General features: G+C 34.2%; 3 protein-coding genes and 1 pseudogene across 6 annotated transcripts; 2 read left to right on the top strand and 2 right to left on the bottom strand.

Moving 5' to 3' along the window:
* Window positions 1–13: 13 nt before the first annotated feature.
* On the bottom strand, window positions 14–1,553 carry LOC131172825 (putative F-box protein At4g17565; annotated as a pseudogene).
* A 677-nt stretch (window positions 1,554–2,230) lies between these two features.
* Window positions 2,231–2,846, top strand: LOC131172824 (uncharacterized). The gene is made up of 2 exons (XM_058134360.1): window positions 2,231–2,433; window positions 2,514–2,846. Exons 1-2 carry the CDS (start codon window positions 2,233–2,235, stop codon window positions 2,844–2,846), a joined length of 534 nt encoding a protein of 177 aa, XP_057990343.1. The 5' UTR covers window positions 2,231–2,232.
* Window positions 2,847–9,246: 6,400 nt separating this feature from the next.
* On the bottom strand, window positions 9,247–12,709 carry LOC110646886 (receptor-like protein EIX1). Its single transcript, XM_021800477.2, has one exon. The coding sequence runs from the start codon at window positions 12,541–12,543 to the stop codon at window positions 9,400–9,402; it is 3,144 nt and encodes a 1,047-aa protein (XP_021656169.2). The 5' UTR covers window positions 12,544–12,709; the 3' UTR covers window positions 9,247–9,399.
* A 4,217-nt stretch (window positions 12,710–16,926) lies between these two features.
* On the top strand, window positions 16,927–22,186 carry LOC110646890 (phosphoglycerate mutase-like protein 1). 4 transcript variants are annotated; one of them, XM_058135027.1, is made up of 10 exons: window positions 16,927–17,031; window positions 17,686–17,756; window positions 17,911–18,018; window positions 18,146–18,225; window positions 19,153–19,315; window positions 19,714–19,792; window positions 19,934–20,018; window positions 21,218–21,337; window positions 21,753–21,797; window positions 21,884–22,186. In XM_058135027.1, the coding sequence occupies exons 2-10, from the start codon at window positions 17,700–17,702 to the stop codon at window positions 21,996–21,998; spliced, it is 852 nt and encodes a 283-aa protein (XP_057991010.1). In that variant the 5' UTR covers window positions 16,927–17,031; window positions 17,686–17,699; the 3' UTR covers window positions 21,999–22,186. The 4 variants fall into 4 exon arrangements, with proteins under 4 accessions (XP_057991010.1, XP_057991008.1, XP_057991009.1 ...); XM_058135025.1 differs by having other exon boundaries at window positions 16,929–17,031; window positions 19,714–19,788; window positions 19,930–20,018; XM_058135026.1 differs by lacking the exon at window positions 16,927–17,031 and having other exon boundaries at window positions 17,073–17,756; window positions 19,714–19,788; window positions 19,930–20,018.
* Window positions 22,187–22,426: the final 240 nt, after the last annotated feature.

Here is a 22,426-nt window from a genome sequence, read left to right as displayed (position 1 = left end):
ATATGTCTCTCCATCACCATGGATTTGGAACTATCCAAAAAGGTGGTGGATCAATCCTCCCTTAATCACAGGCATAAAAAGGTTTCACAAGTTTTTCTTCCAGGCTGAAGATGCCAAAATCATGGCCTCCGTAACAGCAGTCCTCATTCATCTGGATCCAATTATCATCTGTGAAGTAAATAGAATTCTTTTCAAATCCTGAAAAATACTGAGCTGTGAGTGACATTGAGTGGTTAACCCCAAGAAACAGTACTTCATCTTTCAAATTGTCTTCCACCCATTTTTGCTCACCGGAATCCAGCTTGTAAACATGAAACATCATTGTTTTATATGGGCAAACCAAAGGCTGGGTGTCGTCAGCACTCAGAAGATATGCCTCATCAACAACTTTGCCCTCAGGATTAACAAAATTCCCTACATACCTTATTTCCAGCAAATTTGGCAAAAATGTGTGCGTCTAAAACATTGTGAAGCTTCCACCATTTTTCTTGGGGCTGAAGGGTGGATTTCCCTTTTCTTTATTGGCAAAGAAGCATGAAAATCCCAGACTTGAATGGAATTGTCACAGGTTAATGCATAAAGAAGATCATTACAGTATATGATATCACAGTAGCACTGAGATGCACCATTAAGAACAGTCCAACCTGAATCACCTTTCTTATAGAAAGCAAGCCTTGAAAGATAACAGAAAATTAGTACAACTCCATAGTTGTTGTCATGAGATGGATCTGACAACAAGATAGCTTTGCTGATGAAATCCTTTCTCAACTCCTGGATGAAGTAGGATTTATGAACTTGAAACATGAACCTCTCAATTGTAGGCAACTGAATTCGAACTTGCGAAAAGGGGTTGAGGAGGAAGGGTTCATCATCCAAAAGCACTAGCCACCCATGAGACGACCCAACGCACCAAGCATCATCACCGAACAAGTTACCAATATTCTTGATCTGATATGCCTTATTGTCCTCAAGACTAAAGAAGCAACGCACATGATGTTCTTGGTTTCCAGGGAGAAGGAGCAATGGTGTTTGAGGGAAAGAAGAGACATAGGATTCTGCAATGGAACGCCAAGAAGAACAAGCAGCCTTAAAGTGAATGATTTGCACGAAAGATAGCTTTAAAAGTATAATTCCAGAAGTTCAGGTTGAAGTTCAGACCAGTTTGGTTTGACTCAAGAAAAGAAAGCCGTAATCTTTTGGAGCTCGTAGTCGGGTATTCCACCATAGTTGCAGAAGTAGAAAAGAGCTAGCACTAGGGTAATATTTTGTAGCTCGTACTGAAATATATATATATAGAGAAAGAGAGAGGTTGAAAGTACGTAGATGTCCAAACTGTTAAGGATTTCGATCTTAAATCCTTTCCGTAATAGGACAGGAGAGTGGGTCTTGAGAACTCTGAACGAGCAAGGAAAAAAATATAAAATTTATATATAAATTATGATTTAAAAAGCATTTTTCTGAAATGACCAAAAAACAATTGGCTCAAATTCATCTCTGCCACTCTCATCTGCAATTTGGCTGAGAAGATAATCAGAGAGCATGAAATTACCCATTTCCGTATAGCTTAAGCACACTGAAAATTACCCATTTCCGTATAGCTTAAGCACACTGAAAATTGATATAAACACAACAATTACCGTAATTTTCAACCATACATTCTCAATTAAGGAATTGAATTTTTTTAAGTGATTGGATTAGTCAATCATGAATTGTAAATTGGTTAGTCTCTTGCCTCTTCTTGTTTTGGCAACTTCTCTCTATTTCTCCTCTTTTTTCCTTTTCTGCGGTTTTAGTGTTAGGAGTATTATGGGTTCATATTTGTATTCTGACCAAAATTTTGTACTATTTCTTATGGATAGCTGAAGATTTGTTCTTGGGATGGTTATGTGAACAAGATCACTGAGGTTCTATTTGGGAAGATAATTAGATGTCAGGTTCAGCAATACATGAATGATTAAGAGGGCATTGACTAGAGCTGCTACTGGATGGTTGGAGACTTCACCAGCCTGGTAAATTCATTTTCTTCTTCCAAACTAGATATCAATGGCATATTCTAAAGGAAAAAAGAATGGAGACCCAAATTCTGTTTTCCCCAAACTGCATTATTGTGGTCTATTTTAATGTTATTGAAGTTATTCTGTGGTTTTTTTTTTTTTTTGTCCCATTTGTCATCTGTTTCTTTTTCATTAATTTATGGATTAAAATGATCATGCTGACTGGTAAAAGGAAGCAATGTCAATTTGCAAGTCAAGGCTGCAGCAGCTTGTGAATGAAGTAAAGAGTTCCTCAGAATCAACAAAATCATTGGCAATTTCTGAATTAGATGAGGGTGTCCAGCAGTCATCCAATGGCTTGCAGAATGATAAAGCTGTTACAGATAAAGAATCAGAGATTGAAACACTAAATGGCCTATCTGGAGAGCTGGAAAAGAAGGCAAGTATTATGACTATATCAGATATTAGAAATATTCTTTTGAGCTATCCTGTGTTTATTTTAAATCTCTGGATTTGCAGCTTGAAGATCTTCAACAGCTGGCCCTGAACCCAAAATTTATTCTTTCTGAAATCCTGGGAATGGCATCTGCCAAGGCAAGAGGCGGTGAGAAAAATGCAGCTCCAGCTATTGTGAATTCTTCACAGATGGCGGCTGCTAACAGCAGTGGAGGTTTTGACTCTCCAACTGTTCCCACTGCTCACACAAATAGGGCTGCGGTCACTTATCTTGGTGTTGTGGGAAGAGGAGTCAAACGAGTGTTGATGGGTACAGGCTCAGCCGAATCAAGCCCAATGAAGAAAGCCACATTGGACCCCTCATCAGCAGACAAAGAAGATGGCAACAACCATTAGTGTTTCCAAATCTTGAATTGTAATGCTTTGGTAGTCCAAACTGGTAAGTTTGAGTGAGTTTTTTTTTTTATTGTTAATCTAAATATTGATATCATGAATCCTTGTAAGCAGCATAATTGTCTGTCTTGGATTGTTGTTTGGGCAGTATCCTGTTTTGTGATGTAGGTTGTAGTAACCATATCTGTTACTCATTTTGCAATTTGATTTCGAAAATGATATTTCTGTAGCTTCTAAAATCCTTAAAACGATTTCAGCTTGTAGAAAGAGATGATTCTCCTTAATTTCAATTAATCTGTACATGGGTATATATATACAATTGATTCCTATAATTGTGCTCTATTAATTAGGAAGAAATCCTAAATAAGAAATCCCAAATAGGAATACAGAATACAGAATACACAAAGAAATAATATAGTGATTGACTTTCCATAACACTCCCCCTCAAGTTGGAGCATAGATGTTAATCATGCCCAACTTGTTACAAATGTAGTCAATCCTAGCTCCATTCAGAGTTTTTGTAAACACTCCCCCTCAAGTTGGAGCATAGATGTTAATTGTGCTCTCCAGTTTTGATGTATCCTGTTGAGATGATCTGTTGTTGAATCTTTTTACGAACAAAGTGACAATCAATCTCAATATGTTTGGTCCGCTCATTAAACACCGGATTAGAAGCAATATGGAGAGCAGCTTGATTATCACACCACAATTTCGCAGGCAGGGAGGTCTTAAAACCTGTTTCATCTAGTAATTGAAGTATCTACATTACCTCACATGCTGATTGTGCCATGGGTCTGTATTCGGATTCAGCACTAGATCGAGAAACTACACTCTGCTTCTTGCTTCTCCAAGACACCAAATTTCCTCCAACAAAAACGTAATATCCAGTAGTTGACCTCCTGTCAACCTTAGATCTAGCCCAGTCGGCATCTGAAAAACATTTAACTTTCAAATGCCCATGATTACCATATAACAAACCTCTTCTTGGAGCGCCCTTCAGATAATACAAGATTTGTCCCAAGGCTTCCCAATGAGCAACAGTTGGGGAAGACATAAATTGACTTACCATACTAACGGCATAAGCAATGTCAGGACGAGTAACTGTAAGGTAGTTCAATTTTCCTACCAATCTCCTGTATCTCTCTGGATCTTCAAACAACTCACTGTCCCCTACTAACAGTTGTAAATTTAGAGTCATTGGTGCACTACATGGCTTAGCACCTAATTTTCCTGTCTCTGTCAATAAATCGAGGACATATTTTCTTTGAGATAAGAAAATACCCTTCTTATTTCTCATAACTTCAATACCCAAGAAATACTTTAACAATCCCAAGTCTTTGGTATAAAACTGGGTTTGGAGGAAGGTTTTAAGAGATGAAATACCTGCAGAGTCACTCCCAGTGATGACAATGTCATCCACATAGACTATCAGGAGAATTAGACCAGCTTCAGATTGCCTATAAAATACTGAGTGATCACACTTACTCTTTTGCATACCAAATTCCTGTACTGCTTTACTGAATCTCCCAAACTAGGCCCTAGAACTTTGTTTCAAGCCGTAAAGAGACTTTTGAAGCCTACAAACTTTACCCAACTCTCCCTAAGTAACAAACCCAGGTTGTTGCTCCATATACACCTCCTCCTGAAGATCACCATGAAGGAAAATATTCTTGATATCTAATTGGTGTAGGGGCCAATCATATGTAGCTGCCAAAGAGATAAACAAGCGAACAGAAGTAAGTTTAGCTACAGGAGAAAAAGTGTCAGAGTAGTCAACCCCATATGTCTGAGCATATCCTTTTGCTACAAAGCGTGCTTTTAACCTAGCCACAGAACCATCAGGATTTAACTTTACTGTAAATACCCATTTGCAACCAATAGTTTTCTTATCAGTGGGCAAAGGCAACAGTTCCTATGTACCATTAGCATCTAAAGCCTCCATTTCCTCTTTCATAGCAGCACACCAGTCAGGATGAGATAGTGCCTCACCAATAGTATTAGGGATAGGAACAGTGTCTAAAGAAATAACAAAACACCGAGAACAAGAAGACAATTGATTATAAGAAACAAAAAAAGAGATAGGATAAGTACATGAACGTCTACCTTTACGAAGAGCAATGGGTAAGTCTATATCAGAATCATGATCAGTATGAGGTACAGGATCTCCCAACGAAGTAGTTGGTGGAGGATCTGAGTCAGGAATCTCCAATCTCCTGGAATAAACATGAACAACGGGAGGTCGAGTAGGTCTAGAGACAGAAGGATCAGGCTGTGGGAGAGGACTAGACATTGGTTGGACAGTATATATTAAGAGATTATCCTCCTCCCCCTGACTCTCATACACAGATGATAGAGGAAAAAATGGAGTGGACTCAAAAAATGTGACATCTGCAGAAACAAGATAATGATTAAGAGTAGGAAAGAAACAGCGGTACTCTTTTTGGAGCCAGAAGTACCCAAGGAAGACATATTTGAGAGACTTTGGATCCAATTTAGTAATCTGTGGACGAACATCACGCACAAAACAGGTACAACAAAAAATACGGGGTTCAACAGGGAACAAAGATTTGTAGGAAACAAAGCAGTATAAGGAATTTCCCCATTAAGGACAGAAGACGGCATACGATTGATCAAAAAACATGCCGTAGAAACTGCATCCGCCCAAAAGTGTTTAGGAACTTTCATCTGAAAAAAAAGAGCACAAGTTACCTCAAGAAGATGCCGATTTTTTCTTTCGGCCACGCTATTTTGGGATGGGGTATCCACACAGGAAGACTGACGAAGAATGTCATTTTGTGTCATATAAGACTGAAATTGTGTTGAAAAGTATTCTTTGGCATTGTCACTTCTTAATATGCGCACATAAATATTAAATTGAGTTTTGATTTCATTACAAAAGGCACAAAAAATAGAAAATAACTCAGAACGATTCTTCATTAAATATAACCAGGTAACACGAGAGTAATCATCAACAAAAGTAATAAAATAACGAAATCCAGTTTTAGAAGTAACAAAACAAGGACCCCAAACATCAGAATGAACTAACTCAAAAGGGGATGAAGTCCGTTTATTGACTCTAGACACAGAAGGCGAACGATGATATTTTGCAAACTGACACGACTCACATTCTAGTACTGATAAAGACTGAAACTGAGGACACAGCTTCTTCATGGTAGACAAAGAAGGATGGCTCAATCTACAATGAGCTTCAAGAGGTGTTAAGGTACTGGAGCAAACAAGCGACCGCAGTACATGATTTTCCAGAATGTAGAGACCACCTGACTCACGTCCTCTACCAATAATCTGCTTCGTCATAAGATCCTGAAACAAACACTGGTCAGGAAAAAAAGGAAACAGAACAATTTAAGGTACAAATAAGTTTACTAACAGAAAATAGATTAAAAGAGAATTTTGGTAGACACAAAACAGATGACAAAGAAATTAACGAAGTCGGGTTCGCAGTTCCAGAACCCATGACACAAGAAGTAGAACCATCAGCTAAAGTAACCGTAGAGGAAGTGAGATTAGACTGAAAAGCAGATAAAAGACTAGAATTACCTGTCATGTGATCTGTCGCACCAGAATCAATAATCCATTTGGATGAGGAAGACACAAGGCATGTAGTGGATTTACCTGACTCAGCGATCGCAGTGACAGGGGAACTGGTAGGTTTTAGAGATGCCTGATACTGGGAAAACTGTGCAAAATCCTCTGCAAATACCAAAATAGTTTTCTTAGAGGAAGATACTGTAGAATCCTCTGCTGCCATATTTGCCATCTGTGATCGCTGATTTTTCTTCTGAAGTTGCGGACAATTATATTTTGTATGGCCAGGCTCATGGCAATAATAACAAATGACTTCTCTTGAGTCCTGATTAGAACTAGCCTCTCCATTACGCTGATTACTTCTGTTGCCTGTAATTCCTCCTCTACTTCCTCTTCTATTACCCTATTGTCCATTTGGATTACAGCTAATAAGAGCACTACTGGCAGGTTGTGAAGATTGGATACTTTCTGTACGAAGGACCCGTGTGAACGTTTCATGCAAAGAGGAAATCTCAGAACTGGAGAGAATCTGAGATTTAGCAGTCTCATACTGTGAAGGAAGGCCTGCAAGAAAACTCATAACAGCCAATTGCTCCCGTTGGGCCTGCTGAACTTTCACATCAGGACTAAAAGGCAACAATACATTAAGTTCCTCATATACCCGTTTAAAATCTATAAAATAAGCCGTGAGAGACTTATCCTCTTTCTCAGCACGGTAGAATGCCTTACAAACATCATAAATACGTGAGATATTCCTTTTACCAGAATACAAAAAATCTAAGTAATCAATCAATTCCTTAACAAATTCACAGTGATTAATTAAACTAATTACCTCACTGTGAATCGAGTTCCGAAGCTGCAAAAACAACCGAGCATCCCCTCTTAGCCAAGTTTGTCGTGTATCATCAGTAGGTGGATCTTTAGTAAGGTGATCATCCTTATCAATGCTACGCAAATAGACCCTAACAGTCTTACTCCACTCCAGATAATTCGAACCATTAAGTTTGTATTCCATGATCTTAGTCATCACCGGAATCACATCAGAAATAATATTCTTATTATATCTGCCATTTGTTGAGACAAAGAAAACTAGTCAAAACGCTAATCCAAAGTATTTACAGCAGCAAAATAACCCAAAATTACAAATTAAGCAAATACAGAAATAGGATCTGAGAGCCAAACCTAAGAAGTCTTTTAATGGTGTACTGGATCAGGCAACAGCATATAGTGGTGGAATGAGGGGGTTGAGGCGATGCCGGCGATGTTGATCGGAGTTGAAACAGCCGGTTGGCAGCCAAGGTCTCTCCTGAGCTGGGTGGTGAGAACAAATAGTCACCTTAGATAGATGACCTGCTCAGATACCATGTAGAAAGAGATGATTCTCCTTAATTTCAATTAATCTGTACATGGGTATATATATACAATTGATTTCTATAATTATGCTCTATTAATTAGGAAGAAATCCTAAATAAGAAATCTTAAATAGGAATACAGAATACAGAATATACAAAGAAATAATATAGTGATTGACTTTCCATAATACAGCCGTTCTCAATCTGCCCCTTCACTGGTTAATGGTTGAGAAAGTGAACCTTTTGAAGCCATGATGCTATGATGGTTCTGTCTTAAACCATTCATGTGCTGAATACTTTTTATATCCCATGGTTTTGTGTTTGGTTTCTCACTGAATTCCACTGAAGCCCCAATCAGAATTGATTTTATGATGGCTAGTGCTGTGAAAATATTTATTAGCACCATCGAATGATTTAAATTTGCTAATTGCATCTTTACATTTTTTTTATGATATCTATCTCTTTTTCTATATATTGATTCTTCTGTTTGGCTCCCTTTTACCAGTTAAGCCCTCTGTGGGGACGATCAGTGGTAAATAAACCTTATCAGTGGTAACTTTGGCTTCTGTGGGCTTTGAAATCCTTGAAACCTTTCATTATTCAATTCTAGTTGACTAATTCAGTTATTGATCAAGTACTATCTTGTTGCAGTTCTTTGACTAATAATAACATTTACCTGCAAGTGAAGAGTATAAAAGGCTCTTAGGTTCTGTCACAAGTGCAACTAAAAGAAATCTCACTTGAAAAGCATTAGCAATCAGTCTCACATTTTACGTTTATCTTTGAAGATGGATTCCTGCTTGGGTTGGGAGCAATTACAACTTCTATTTTTGCAGTGCTTTTTTGGTATGTCTTCAGAGGAAAGAAGACGAGTTCTTCAGTAAAGAACTTAAAAGATGGGATTTTGAAGAGCTCCAGAACAAAAATATGTTTCTCTGATATAGCAACAACAACTGACATAATCATTGTTGGTGCTGTTCTTGCTGGTTCAGCTTTTGCTTACACTCTTGGCAAGGTACAGGTCCCTCTCTATTGTTTTAAGTATCAGAGATGAGTCCTTTATGTCCATGTTTTATGCTAAGGGGAATAGGAATTGAGGGGGTATTCATGAACTCTTCTTAAAAGCTTGATTATTGAGAGTTGGATGTTTAAATTTGACAGTTTCATTTTTGTTTGATTAATTGCATTCTACTAAATATGCACTAACCATTCAACAAGAATGATGTAAAATTATTAGGGGTAGAGGGGCAAGAATGACAAAAAGAAAAAAAAAATCTAATGGAATGCCACTTGGCACTTTTCGATGAAGTTATTTTAGAAGCCAGCTTCATTATACTTATATAAACAGATAGATATAGATTAGAACTTGATTTAGAGTAGCCTGTTAAAATTGCTAGTGCCTTCTGTTCTAAATTTCAAATACATTTTTAACATCATATATCATGCATTTCCAACAGAATTAAGCAACTCTCTTATGTTGCCATTGTAAAATCATTTCTGTTTTTTCTACATGCAGTGGAAGCTTAAAAACCTCAGTTCCTTTCTTCGCCAAACTCATTTCCCAAATTCAGAAAATTACATAACAACATGTAAAAGGCTTTACAATTTACATATACAATTTAGAAAACCAAAGGAAAAGAGCTATCTCCAGAGACATGTCACTTTCTTCTATTTGTAGCTGTTCTGCGTTTCGCCCGCATCGAGCTGTCAACAATTTTATCCACAAAACCAAAGTAGGCATCACTCCAAGGTTTTCTTATTGCTAAAATTAGCGTAGGAACAAGAATCCCAGCTGCAAATCCCAGACCAACACTCAGGTAAAACCATTTATCAATGAAGCCATCACTGCTAGTTTCTTCTATAACAGTCCCTCCTCTATCTGAATCATCACCTAAGCATTTAAGGATTAATGGAGCTCCACATAGACCAGGGTTCTCAGCAAAAGAGGAAGCAGGGAACGTTGTCATTTGACCAGTATAAGGGATCATGCCAGAGAAGTTATTCTTTGACAAATTCAAGGCAGACAAAAATGATAATGAGGACATGCTAGAAGGAATTGCACCTGAAAGCTCATTGCTCGAGAGATCAAGAGATGACAATTGCCGCAAGTTTGAAATGCCTTGAGGAATGTGGCCAATGATTTGGTTCTTTGACAAGTTCAAAGAAACCAAACCCACCAATTTTGCGATTTTATCAGGAAACTCTCCTCGCAAGTCATTGCCTGAAAGGTCTATGCTGGTGACCAAGGAAAGAGTTTTAGTGTATTTTTTAGGCCCCCCTTTTATATTCACCACCAAGCTTTCTTGATAGTAGAGGCCTCTGTACTTCCCATAGAGCAGATATTGGTTTATGTATTGCTCACGAGACATGGCTTTAAAATCTCCAAAATTGACTGGCATGCTGCCTGTCAAATTGTTTACGGCAAGGTCAAGGACCTGCAGTGAACTCAAATTTGACAGTGTGGGGGGAATTTCACCAGAAATTGCATTTGACCTTAAGCTGAGAATTCTAAGCCTTGAAAAGCCACCTCCACCCCATGGAATCTTACCTGATAACTCATTATTTGCAAGATCCAAGGTTTCCAAGCTTGATAATTTTTGAAAAGATGATGGGAGGTTTCCTGAAAGCTTGTTGTTGCTTAAATGAAGTGACTGAAGCTGATTTAGTTGGCCTAATGTCACTGGAATCATCCCTGATAGGTTGTTCAAACTAAGGTCTAGAGCCTTTAAGAAGGAACAATTCCCTATGCTTGCAGGAATGCTTCCCATCAAGTTGTTGCGTGAGAGATCAATAACTTGGAGAGACAGCATATCTCCTATTGAGACCGGGATATTTCCTGTCAATTGGTTATCTGAAAGAGAGAGAAAAATCAAGTTTGGCATGGATTCACTTATATTTTGTGGAATGGGACCTGAAAACTGATTTTTGGAGAGGTCAAGTAACTCTATCTCCACATCAGGAAGTGGAATAGGTCCTCCCAAAAGATTGGAGCTGAAATCAACATCTGCAAATGGAGCTACACTGAATGGATTTCGGAGCTGGCCACTTAACTGATTAAAAGAAGCATTTAACAATGATAGGGTGGAGGTAATATCCCAAAACCAGTTGGGTATGGCATCAGAGATGCTAGCATTGGAGATATCTAGAGCCACTACTTTTTTTTGATTTCTAAGCCAACCTGGAAAAGAAGGACCCAAATGACATGAACCTAAATCCAGATTCTGAGCCTGAAATGGAGGTAACCAGTTCGAACTGACATTGAAAACTAATGAATTGGAAGCCAAGAACAAGAATTTCAGGTTACTAAGCCTTGATAAATGTGCTTCAGAAATATAACCTGCCAAATTATTGAGAGAAACATCCAAGGTAGAGAGCTGAGAAAGTTGACCGAGACTATCAGGGAGAGTCCCATTAAGTTGATTCCCTGCAAGTCCCAAATTGGCTAGGTTTTTTAAGTTGCCTAAAGAAGCAGGAATTTGACCTTGTAACAAGTTGTTGTCTAAAGACAGTTCTGCAAGATTTTCAAGCTGACCCAACAAGTCTGGCAAATTACCCACTAAATGATTGCTGGTTAGTCTCGAGTACATTAAACCTGGAAGCGGACTATTTGGAAGACAATTTGTTTCTTCAAGGACTTCAGGCAAACTGCCTATCAAATTATTGCCAGAGAGGTCAAAAGTTTGCAGGTTGCAGAGTTTGCCAATGAAGCTAGGAATCCCACCCTCAACATTATTGACAAACAGATCAAAATTGGTGAGGGTTGACATGTTTCCAATGGAAGCAGGAAGTTGACCATGAAGTTTATTCATAGCAAAATCCAGAACCTCAATCTTCTTCCAACTGCCTTGGAACAGCCGAGAGCAACTAGCAGAAAGATTATTGTTCATAGCAAGACTTAAGTACTGAAGATTTGGAAGTTCACTAAGACCAAGTGGTATACTACCATACAAGCCACTGCTACTTAGATCAAAATATGCTAGACTGCTAACATTTTCAAGCCAGTTTGGGAACAAGGAGTTAAAGTTGTTGAAACTGAGGTCTAGAACAGCAAGTGAAGTAAAATTAACCGGATTAAGAGATGCAATGGAACCAGATAGGCCACAGTTTGAAAGATACAAGCCAGTCAAATGTGGAAGCATGTTTAATACCTCAACCCAGGTGGATCCTACCATGGAAAGGTCAACTCCAGTCATAGCAAGATATTTGATTGAGACAAGACCAGGAACCCAATCAAAACTATTAACAGAAAGATCTGAAAATTCAGAAGAAACATCAAGAAACTGCAAGCTAGATAGGTTTCCCAAAGCTGGAGGAACTGCTCCACTGAACCCAGCTTTTGATAGATTCAAATATTGCAAACTTTGCAGGGATCCTAAGAATTCAGGAATTGGGATTTGATTAAATGTGTTGAGACTCGAGTCCAGGTACTGTAAAGACTTAATTTTTAGCACTGATGGTCTGATCTCACCACTCAAGTTCCAAAACTCGGGCCTGCTTGTACTCAAAGAATATGCAGAACTTACTGGATATGGGTTGTGGAGGTCAATGGAAATGACAGCACCAGTTCTATTATTGCAGCTGATACCCTCCCACTGACAACAGTTGCTCCCTTGCCATGATGAGAGCCGGTTCCCAGAATCTCGAAGGCCATTTTTGAAGTCAATAAGAGCTTGTAGATCAGATTGGGAACAGGTCCTGGAAAGGCCATCTCCATTACAACCAAAATCACTAGTTAGGATGCTAAGAATTGCAAGAACGAAACCAAGAACTGAAACTCTCCCCATTATTAGTTCAACCCTCATTCTGTGGATTAATGCAGACCAAGAGTCCCTCAATAAATGTAGTCTATTTTCTTGAATTGCAAGAATACTATTTAAAAGCGCCAAAGTCTGAGTTTCATTTCATCCATTAAATGGAGAAAACAAGAAATAAATAAGGAGAACTAATGCAGAAAGTCAAAAAGCATCACATAAATTAGTAGAGATGATAAGGTTCTGCAAATAAAAAATTTGGGAAACTTTGAAAAACAATGGAAAATCAAATGTCGTTTGCAGTTTTCAAGCTTTTAAACAACATGGCCCGCACGTAGCTGACATTTTATAGTAAAAAAAAAAAAGGTGCGTAAACTGAACTAAATTTTTAAGAATGTTCATATGAGTAAGGTCAACGGATGTACGCAATCCTATGATGGAGCCGCAACTTTATGGATTTGCTTAGAGACCGAAATCTAATGCACCCATTTAAAGTTGTAACGGATTTGAAGTCTACTTCCGTGAATGATGACTGGCTCGAATATTTTCTTTCTCATTTTCACACTAACCAAACAGAGGAATCATGATAATCCATCAAAGTTAAAATAGAAGCCGTATTGTATTGAAACAGTACGTCAAGGATTGATTTCGGATGGTTAGAATGACGAATTTACCCTTGAAAATTACGATTGGTTTACCTACAGAAGTTGGACTTTTTTGCCTTTTCATCTTCTAGTCGGTTATTTTACACAAATGCCCTTGCTCGTCAGCGCAAATGCATTGGCAACGGCAGTTGCACTTATGGCTTTTGTGTTCAGCCGCAGTTCATGCATTTCTTGTGGGACTCGTTATCCATTTACACTCTTGCGCATGACTGGTCTGGAAAACGACGCCGTTTGTTTCTTTGTTGTCCCTGATCCGTCGGAGAAATTATATAGCACATAGGTTATTCCATATAGCATAACTTATATAGAATAGTAAATTCCTTTCATCATTCTGCAGTTTTTAGACTATTATTAAAAAAAAAAAATGGACTTCATTATTTCATTATTTTATATCTAAATTTGATAAAAACAAAAATTCTCATAGTATCTTGACTTTTTCAACGTCCATTAACACGCTTTATTATTGAAAAATTAAATTAAAATATTTTTAAAATCTTAAATTAAAAAATATTAAGCCCATTCATATTATTACGGTGATTTGTTAATTAAGATTTAAAAGATATTTTAATTTTATTTTATAAAAATTAAAATATATTATAAAATATTTACAATAATTAAGTCATGTAATAGAAGGTTTGAAAAGTTTAGAGTATTATTATTTTTTTTCTTTAAGAATGAACTATGAATTAAAAAGAAGAAGAAGAAGAAGAAGAAGAAGCTGCTGGATATTAAAAAGCAATTGACAAGCAGATTTCGAAAGGAGCTGCGCCTTGATTCAGATTGCATATGTCAAGAAGGGCGTAACCCGTCTATGGTATTGAGATGGACCAAGGCAAAAAATGGACGACAGAGATTGAAATAACTATGTTTTTTTTTTTTTTTCATGTGACTTAACAAATAAAAATCTAATATTTATATCTATTTTTTAATAAAAAAATAATTTTTTATGTAGTCAATCAATATAAATTAAAATTTGATATTTATTAAAAATTTTGAATAATTATATATTTAATTAAATTATTTATAAGTAATTAATAAATAATACATATTAATAAAAAATAATTTGTAAGTGCATTAATTATTAAAATAATTTAATTAAACTAATTTATAAATACAAGACTTATAAATATTAAAATAAAAAATTAAGTCCCTTAACTTATTTCTTTTTAACTTATAAATTTAATTTATAAATCTAAAAAATATTATGTCAACTTATTTTTGAAGCTTATAAATTAATGTAAGACAAACACTTTTTAAAATTAAAATTACTTTATTTTTTTTAAACTGCATTTTTTTATACCAATAGTTAATATTGAAAAATAATCGTGACAATATCATAATAAAATTTTATAATTTCTATTGGTAAAACTTTAATGATGTTATTAAACCATTGACTTTTGTTTTTAATTTTTTTTTATAACTAATTCATTTCTACCAATTTAATTTATGCTAAAAAATTAACAAAAAAATCGAATTTTAGACTTTGATGGTTTTTCATTTAGACTTCGTTTTTAAGTTATCTTATATGATTTTGACTTTAATTTAAACCTAATAATCATCGATCAATGAAAAAAAATAATTTATATATAAAATATATATATATTATATGAATTCTTTATAATAATAATTGAACAATTCAATTCGGTTCGGTTAATTGATTTTTTCTCTTTAAATTGAATTAAACTAAAATAATTGAAATTTTTAAAATTTAAAACTGAAATGAAAAAAACAAAATTACCTTAAAAATTTAATCAAATTATTGAATTAAAGCAATTTAATTTGGTTTGATTTATTTAGTTTAAACCAAACACTATTAACCCCTATATATATATATAATAAAAAAGCTATAGAATCAATAATTAAAATACAATTTCCAATTTTGTGAATCCATTCACTTTCTCAACAATCAAAATCTACAGTAAAAGGAAAGTCATGATGCAATACCAAATCACTAACATAGTGTTAGTTTAATTCAATCACATGCTTAGAATTCATTTCAAATAAATTTTATTATTTTGTATGTCACAATTTAAAATACAAAATTCAATTAAATTTCACATAATTCACATTATATTTAGTATAATTTCAAAATTAAAATTCATTTGTGATCACCTTCTATATTACCCTTGGAAATAAAATTAAAAATTATAATAATTTACTCTATAAAAAAATCACATCTAATAAATTTATAATAATTAATAAATTTATAAAAAATTAATGATATATTAATAAACTCACATAGTTCTAAAAAATTCATATAACAAGATAAATAGTATTGTTACTAAATTTACAATAAACTTAGAAATCAAAAAGCTGGTTTGTGGTTTCATCTTTTTCTTAAGTCAATGAAGTCTGATAAATGTTATTATATAAATTTTATAAAATTTATTTTAAATTCCATCGAATTTAATAGAATTTTGCTTTAATTATAATCCATTTTAATGAAATAAAATTTTCAAATTAAATCCTTTATTTTTTTTTCTATATTCACTCTCTTATTTTTCCATAAAATTATAGCTATAATTCTTATATGAAAAATAAAATTTTATAAGAATTTGATCAAATTAAATTTTTTATTTTATTTTTGTATTTAAAATAAAAAATTAATTTATTTAATTTAAAATTTATTTAAAAAATAAAAATAAATATAATTATGTAAAAATTTAATTAAATTTTTTTAATGAAACCTTTAAAAAAAATCAAAAGCATGCTTTTTTATGGTTGATTTTTTTTTATAATGCAAATACGATGGTTAGGTCAATTTAAAATATTAATTAAATATAATAATTTAATTAATAATTATGTAAATTTCAGAAATTAATTATAAAAATTATCAAATTTTAGAATTTTTTTTACCAACTAATCCTTTATTTTTTTTTTAATTTATAATTAGCCAAAACAAGCTTATATGAACATTTAAAGAAATATAAGGTTTTGTTGTTTAATTGTCAAAACCAATATTATATGATAAAATTATTTAAATAATATGATAAAATCATAATTTTTAATATAATTTAGAAGCCCATTTATTGTAAAATTAAAATGGATAAATTACAAATTAATTTTTAAAATATATTTGAAATTACATATCAATCTATTTTTTTATGAATAATAATTTACTCTATAAAATTTGATTTCGTTTTCTGGTACTTTTTTAAAATTTAAAATAAATTAATTTTTAAAATTCTATTTTATTGATCAAATAATTTTTATATAAATTTTATATTTAAATAATAATATATTGTTCATACTAAAAAGTCGATAACTATTTCTCATATAATAATATAATTTTCTGATCATTATATTAGATAATAATATTAAATAACTGCATATTTTTTTACAGTTATTTAAATATGAAATATTAACACTAAAATAGTTATTTAAATATAAAATAATTAATTATATGAATATAAAATTTAAATGTAATGATTATTTTATTAATAAAGTAAAATTTAAAATTAAATTAGTTTAAATAAAAATTAATGTAATTAATAATTAATTTAGATACTAAAAATTATTTTATTAACAAAATCAAACTTCAAAAACTGAATTTTCACCTATAATTATAAAACAGCAGAAATGAAATTAATCTGTAATTGAATTAATTTTAAATTTACCCAATTAGAATTCCTATTCCCACGTCATCAAGACCCAAAGATTCTTATGCTAGATCTGGGATGGATTCAATGAGACGTGCCACTTACACAGACTGAAGAGTAAAGACAAAGACAGCACAAAATAGTTTTTATTTGCAACTTTATCAGTCCAATCAATCATCAAGCTTTTTTTTTTTTTTTTAATACTATTAGGTTACATCTCAACTTTCTTTTGCCTCCTGTCTGCTTCTCCTGTTCCTCTTCCTCTCTCTTTCCGGGTAGCTTTCATCATCTTCCCTTCAAACCTATAGTTCTTGAAACTTCACCATGCATGGATAATGTTTTATTGGCTATGTGTTGTGTTTATTGTTACTGGGTTTGCTTTATTGGCTACGTATTATGTTTATTGTTACTGGGTTTTCTTTTCTTTTTTTTTTCTTGGGTGTATTTCGGGTTTTGTGGTTTTTGGTCATTTGCATCTGACTTTCTGCGTCTTTCTCTGATTCCATTGGGATGTGTATTGTGTTTGTTTGTTCTCTTTTGGGTTTATTTTGTTAGATTTGGTTCAGTTTGATTGATTTTGTTTTAGAGGAAGTGAAGATCCTTAAACTGTAATCAGAGTGTCATCAGGCCACTGGATATGGAGTGTAGTGGAAATTTGAACTACTGTTAAGAATTAGGAGTGCTGTGGGCCTGTGACAATTGATCGCAAGGGAGTATACGTTATTTACTTTAAGCTATTTGGCATATTCACAAAAAGCTCTGCACTTTTTCTTTTTCTTTTTTAATAATTTCTCTTATACACTTGCTTGTATTTCCCTCTGTTGCCTTGGAAGCTAAAATGTTTTGATTATATAATTGTACTTGATGTCGGCTTTGGGTTTAATGCTATTACATGTCTTGCCTTATATTTGAAAGTTAATTTTTATCAGGTTCAGTTGCAGATATGGATTGTCCAGGTCTAAGTCTGTTTCCATTGCACCGCTGCAAAACTCTTCACCTGGTTGGTATCAAATTTGTTTTTCAAATTATCAACTGTGTCCATTGTGGATATGAAGTTGCTACATATTTGGTCTGAAGGACGTCAACGATTGCATTCTTTCTTGGCTTTTGCTCGCAAAACAAGGCATTCTGGTCTTATAAAACCACTCATCCAGGTGAGGCATGCACAAGGACTGCACAATGTAGAGGGAGAAAAGAACTTCAAAGCTTACTTGTCTCACGAATATTTTGATGCACAACTTACACAACTAGGTTGGCAGCAGGTAACACAAAACCCATTAGCATTACAAAACACACACACGCATACACACATTCATTTAATGTTGTTGACATCTGTTGTGGACATATGCAGAAAAACTATGATAAAAATTCTTTTCGCTGCTTTTATAGGTTGACAATTTGCGTAAGCATGTTCGGACATGTGGGCTTTTCAAGAGGACTGAGTTGGTTATTGCATCCCCTATGCTAAGGTGCTGAAGCTGACATCCTATGATTCTGTTGATAGCACTTTTTTGATAAATTTTCATTTGTCAGTCCTTAAACAGTGTACTTATTCCTGCTGTTGTGGTTCGTTTGTTTTTTGACTAGCAATAAATTCAGCATTTTCTTAAGCAGTCTTCGTGCTTTCAATGATGAACGATATACATCTATATATTTGTCATTTTCTGCATTTGAAAGGTTTATATAGTTAATCGGTAAGGAAATTGACATCACGCTATTTTGGATAAATGGAATTTCCATTATTGACGGATGTCATTTGTTATGGTCACCTCTTTCTCACTCTGATGTTCTAAATTTTTATTGAGCTTTGTATGTTCAATGAGATTCATGACATTTTTTAAGTTGTGTCCAGCTAGAAAGCAATAGACATCTATATTTATTACTTGTATTCCTCCTAGTGGAAGACATGGTATTGATGCCATTGTTGTCAAGACAGACACATGTTTAAACACCCTCTTCCACTAAGAATTGCAAAAAGATCAGAACCTCCAAGAATGAAGAGTCAAATAAGAATGTTAATTACTGGCTATTTTGAATCTTATTTATTAATTACTGGCTGAGGTTTCATTTAACTAGTATCAGCAGCTTTTTCATTTGAGTAGTTCAATTTTAAGTTTTGGTTCTTGTATGCTTGGGTGGAGTTAAGATACTGCTGGCACTGTTTTCAGTGATAAGCTATTATCAGGAACCTATTGCATAAGTAGACTATCAGCAATTTCCAAATTACTTAAAGGGACATCTTATATTGGATGGAAGTGTGGGAATGTAGGGATTTTCTTTTCTTTCTTTCTTTTTTCTTTTAGAAAATTTGGTTCGTTCATATTGATTCAGTGCCCCAAAAAATCAAATACTTTTCTAATATGACTTATTAAAGCAATGATAACTGTGACTTTTAGGACATTACAAACAGCTGCTGGAGTTTTTGGTGGCGACGGCTATACAGATAGAGCAGATGCACTGCCACTGATGGTGGCAAATGCTGGAAACAGCGGTCGAGCAGCAATTTCAAGTCTTAATTCCCCACCTTTCATTGCTGTAGAACTTTGTCGAGAACATTTTGTATGCTTTCTATGATATATTCTTTTCTTGATGTCATAGATCCTTCTAATTGAAAGAATGTTTTAGCAAATTGTCAATTGCTTCATAATATAGTTCTGTTCCAGGATAAGCCTTTGGATCGTGCCAAGGAAATTAGGATTTTACCTTTGCATTGAAGTTTCTTGAGAGCATCTAGAGGAAATAATTGATGCACTCATATAATAATATTAGATGTTGACCTTGATGCTAATTCCTTTACTTTTTTGCATATAAAAAAAAAAAAAAATTTGAGGTCCTAGAAAACTTCGTTCGTAATGGCTCTCTGTCTCTCTCTTGGAGGAAAATGGAATACTTTCTTGCACTTGAAGTACATAAATGAAGCCTTACACAGTTTTCTAATGAGTCATATTTGTTTGCAGGGTGTGCGTCCTTGTGACAGGAGGGGAAACATGAGTGACTATCAGTTTCTTTTCCCCGCAATTGACTTTTCACTGGCAAGTACTTGGATACTTTTAAGATAAATTGAACAAGTAACTGTTATAAGCTCCTCTATTTGCAGTCATCTTTGGGTAGCTTCTCTAGGTTAGACTAAATTCTAGTTGTCCTGTTCAATAACCTTTGAGGTTCTTTTTCAGGTAGAAACTGATGAGGATGTACTGTGGAAGGCCAATGTGAGAGAGCCAACAGAAGATCTTATTGCCAGAGGATTGAAGTTCATGAACTGGTAAATACTGCTCAGTAATGATAGAACTCTAGTTTTTTTTTTTTTTCATTTCATAATTCTGGAAACAATAGGATATTTAAATTGCATCTGCAAAAACTGTGGACCTTCTAGGGTTTTACAAAATCTTCTTGCATTTGAGCATATAAAACCAAGATCACTAAATTATCTGGGTTATAAATGATGCTAGCCTTTGAGAGCCTTATTTTTATTATATATTCAATGTGTGTCAGTATGATCAACTAAATACCTTCCGAAGCAAAAAGGTTACTCCAGTTGTCTCATCCTCATTTGATTGCTATGTTTAATTTTCTTGCCTTCTATATCATATTTAACCTGTTCTTTCAAGATCTCATCATTCACAGGATTGAATATAGCAAAATTTTCCAACTATTCTCTTGACTTGAATTTAACATCATTTATAGAGCCAATAATTTTCAGCAAAATACCCGACTGTAAATAGGAAAAAGAAAAAAACAAGAAGCAAGTGTGTAGGGGTGAGTATTCGGTTCAATCCGAACCGAATTAAATTATGAAAACCGAATTACTTATTTTAGAAACCGAATCTAACCGAAATAGATGAAAAATCGAATCGAACCGAACCATTCTATTTTGGTTCGGTTCGGTTCAAACCAATCAGTTTTGATTTTTGATTGATTTTTTAATTTAGACTTGATTTTTAAGTTATTTGGTCTAATTTTGACTTTGGTTTGAACTTAATAAATATTAATCAATAAAATTAAATAATTTATATATGTGAAATTAAATATAATTCATAAATTCCCCCTGGAATTAAATCAATTCAAAAATCGATTCGGTTCGATTTGGTTCGATTTGAATATATAAATTATTATTCAGTTCGGTTCGGTTTAACCGATTTTTTCTCTTTAAAACCGAAATAACCGAAATTTTTTTAAAATAAAACCGAACCAAACCGATTAAATTTTAAAACCGAACCCATTGAACCGAATAGAATCGGTTCGATTCGATTTTTCGGTTTGAACCGAAATCTGCTCACCCCTACAAGTGTGTGCTTCACTAATTTATGGCCCATTTTAGATGTAATTTATTGTGTATTGCAGTAAAATTTCTAAAGTAGATAATGATTATTTTAAAAGAAGTCATATATTGGCATATATGTATACTTTTATGTAAATTTGTGCAGCATGTTGCACCTTGGACCTCAACATTTCAGTTTGCAGGTTGTGGACAAGGAAAGAGAAAGAGATAGCTATAGTTACCCACAGTGGGTTCTTGTTTCATACCTTAAATGCATTTGGAAATGACTGTCACCCATTGATGAAAAAAGAAATGTGCGATCGGTAAGTGTCCTTGATGCCTGTTACCCTGGCTTCAAGATATCAATTGGCATTTTTTATGCAACAACAATTAGCTTAGTAGATTGTTTGTGCAGGCTTCAGAGTTTCTTAGGGATTCTGCAATTTTGTTCTTCGGATTTGTTAACTATAACTTATTCACTTTCCATTTTCATTATTTTTCAACAAAAGTGGAGTTAACAAAGCTCTTACTTGCTCTACCACTTACATAAATGATTGCAGCTTCGGTCCTTTATGCTTTTTGTTTTTATGTTCTTGAAATGCATCCCTCTTGTTTTAATGTGATATCCATTGGTTTAGGAGTAGGCTCTGCTGTACATTTTTACTGCACTTGGTATGAAATTCAATTGTGTTTTTGTTCTACCTATCCTAAAAGCCAGTAATGACTTGTTTCACGCAGCTTTGCAAATTGCGAGCTTCGATCCATGGTCATTGTTGACAGAAGGTGAGTTTGTAATCTTTCATAAAGTATAAAGAGGCATTCCTGTTGTCTTGTTCAGGAATTTTGCAAACTTGTAACTTTTCCTTCAGTATGACTGGATCAGATCCTGCAACAACAAACTATCCTGGAAAGATTCCTCAAGGGCTGGATCTTCCTAGCGATGCTTCAGAGGAGGAGGGACCCAAAACAAACTCGGTCATCTAAGCAGTAAGCGGATTGTAATTGAGTTGAGCATTCTTAGTCGAGTATTGGCATTCTGAGAAGACTATGGCTTCTGTACTATGCAAAATTTACTTATGTTGCACAGAACTAGGATGCTTTAAGAGTTGGGCTTGTTAAAACAGACAAAGGCTGCTTATTTGAAATGAAAACTGGGATGAATTCTTGCTTGAGATGGTACCATGATATTCAAACGTATTTTTTTTTCCTTTTCATTTTATGGGTTCATTTAATGAGCTAAACAACGGGGACATTACCTACGCAAATCGCATCAAGATTCAAACCTGAGAGCTTTTGAATAAAATTTCAGGTCTTTACTGCTGGGATATGCAGGCAAATCAGTACTCTATTTGGATCAAAAGCAAGGATTGTGAAACTTCGACTAAATAACTACATTAGCCTTTAAATTGATT

The sequence above is a fragment of the Hevea brasiliensis genome, chromosome 14 (genome assembly GCF_030052815.1).
Source record: "Hevea brasiliensis isolate MT/VB/25A 57/8 chromosome 14, ASM3005281v1, whole genome shotgun sequence".
Taxonomy (NCBI): Eukaryota; Viridiplantae; Streptophyta; class Magnoliopsida; order Malpighiales; family Euphorbiaceae; genus Hevea; species Hevea brasiliensis.
This window is presented reverse-complemented; position numbering and strand designations above follow the sequence as displayed.

What these genes read in the sequence shown, in the direction of transcription:
- LOC131172824 (XM_058134360.1), top strand. Translation starts at nt 2,233, where the DNA reads ATGTCAATTTGCAAGTCAAGGCTGCAGCAGCTTGTGAATGAAGTAAAG. An exon ending in CTGGAGAGCTGGAAAAGAAG is followed by an intron (nt 2,434 to 2,513) that starts GCAAGTATTATG and finishes CTGGATTTGCAG; the next exon opens with CTTGAAGATCTTCAACAGCT.
- LOC110646886 (XM_021800477.2), bottom strand. Translation starts at nt 12,543, where the DNA reads ATGAGGGTTGAACTAATAATGGGGAGAGTTTCAGTTCTTGGTTTCGTT.
- LOC110646890 (XM_058135027.1), top strand. Translation starts at nt 17,700, where the DNA reads ATGGATTGTCCAGGTCTAAGTCTGTTTCCATTGCACCGCTGCAAAACT. An exon ending in AATTGACTTTTCACTGGCAA is followed by an intron (nt 19,793 to 19,933) that starts GTACTTGGATAC and finishes TTTTTCAGGTAG; the next exon opens with AAACTGATGAGGATGTACTG. An exon ending in ATGGTCATTGTTGACAGAAG is followed by an intron (nt 21,798 to 21,883) that starts GTGAGTTTGTAA and finishes CTTTTCCTTCAG; the next exon opens with TATGACTGGATCAGATCCTG.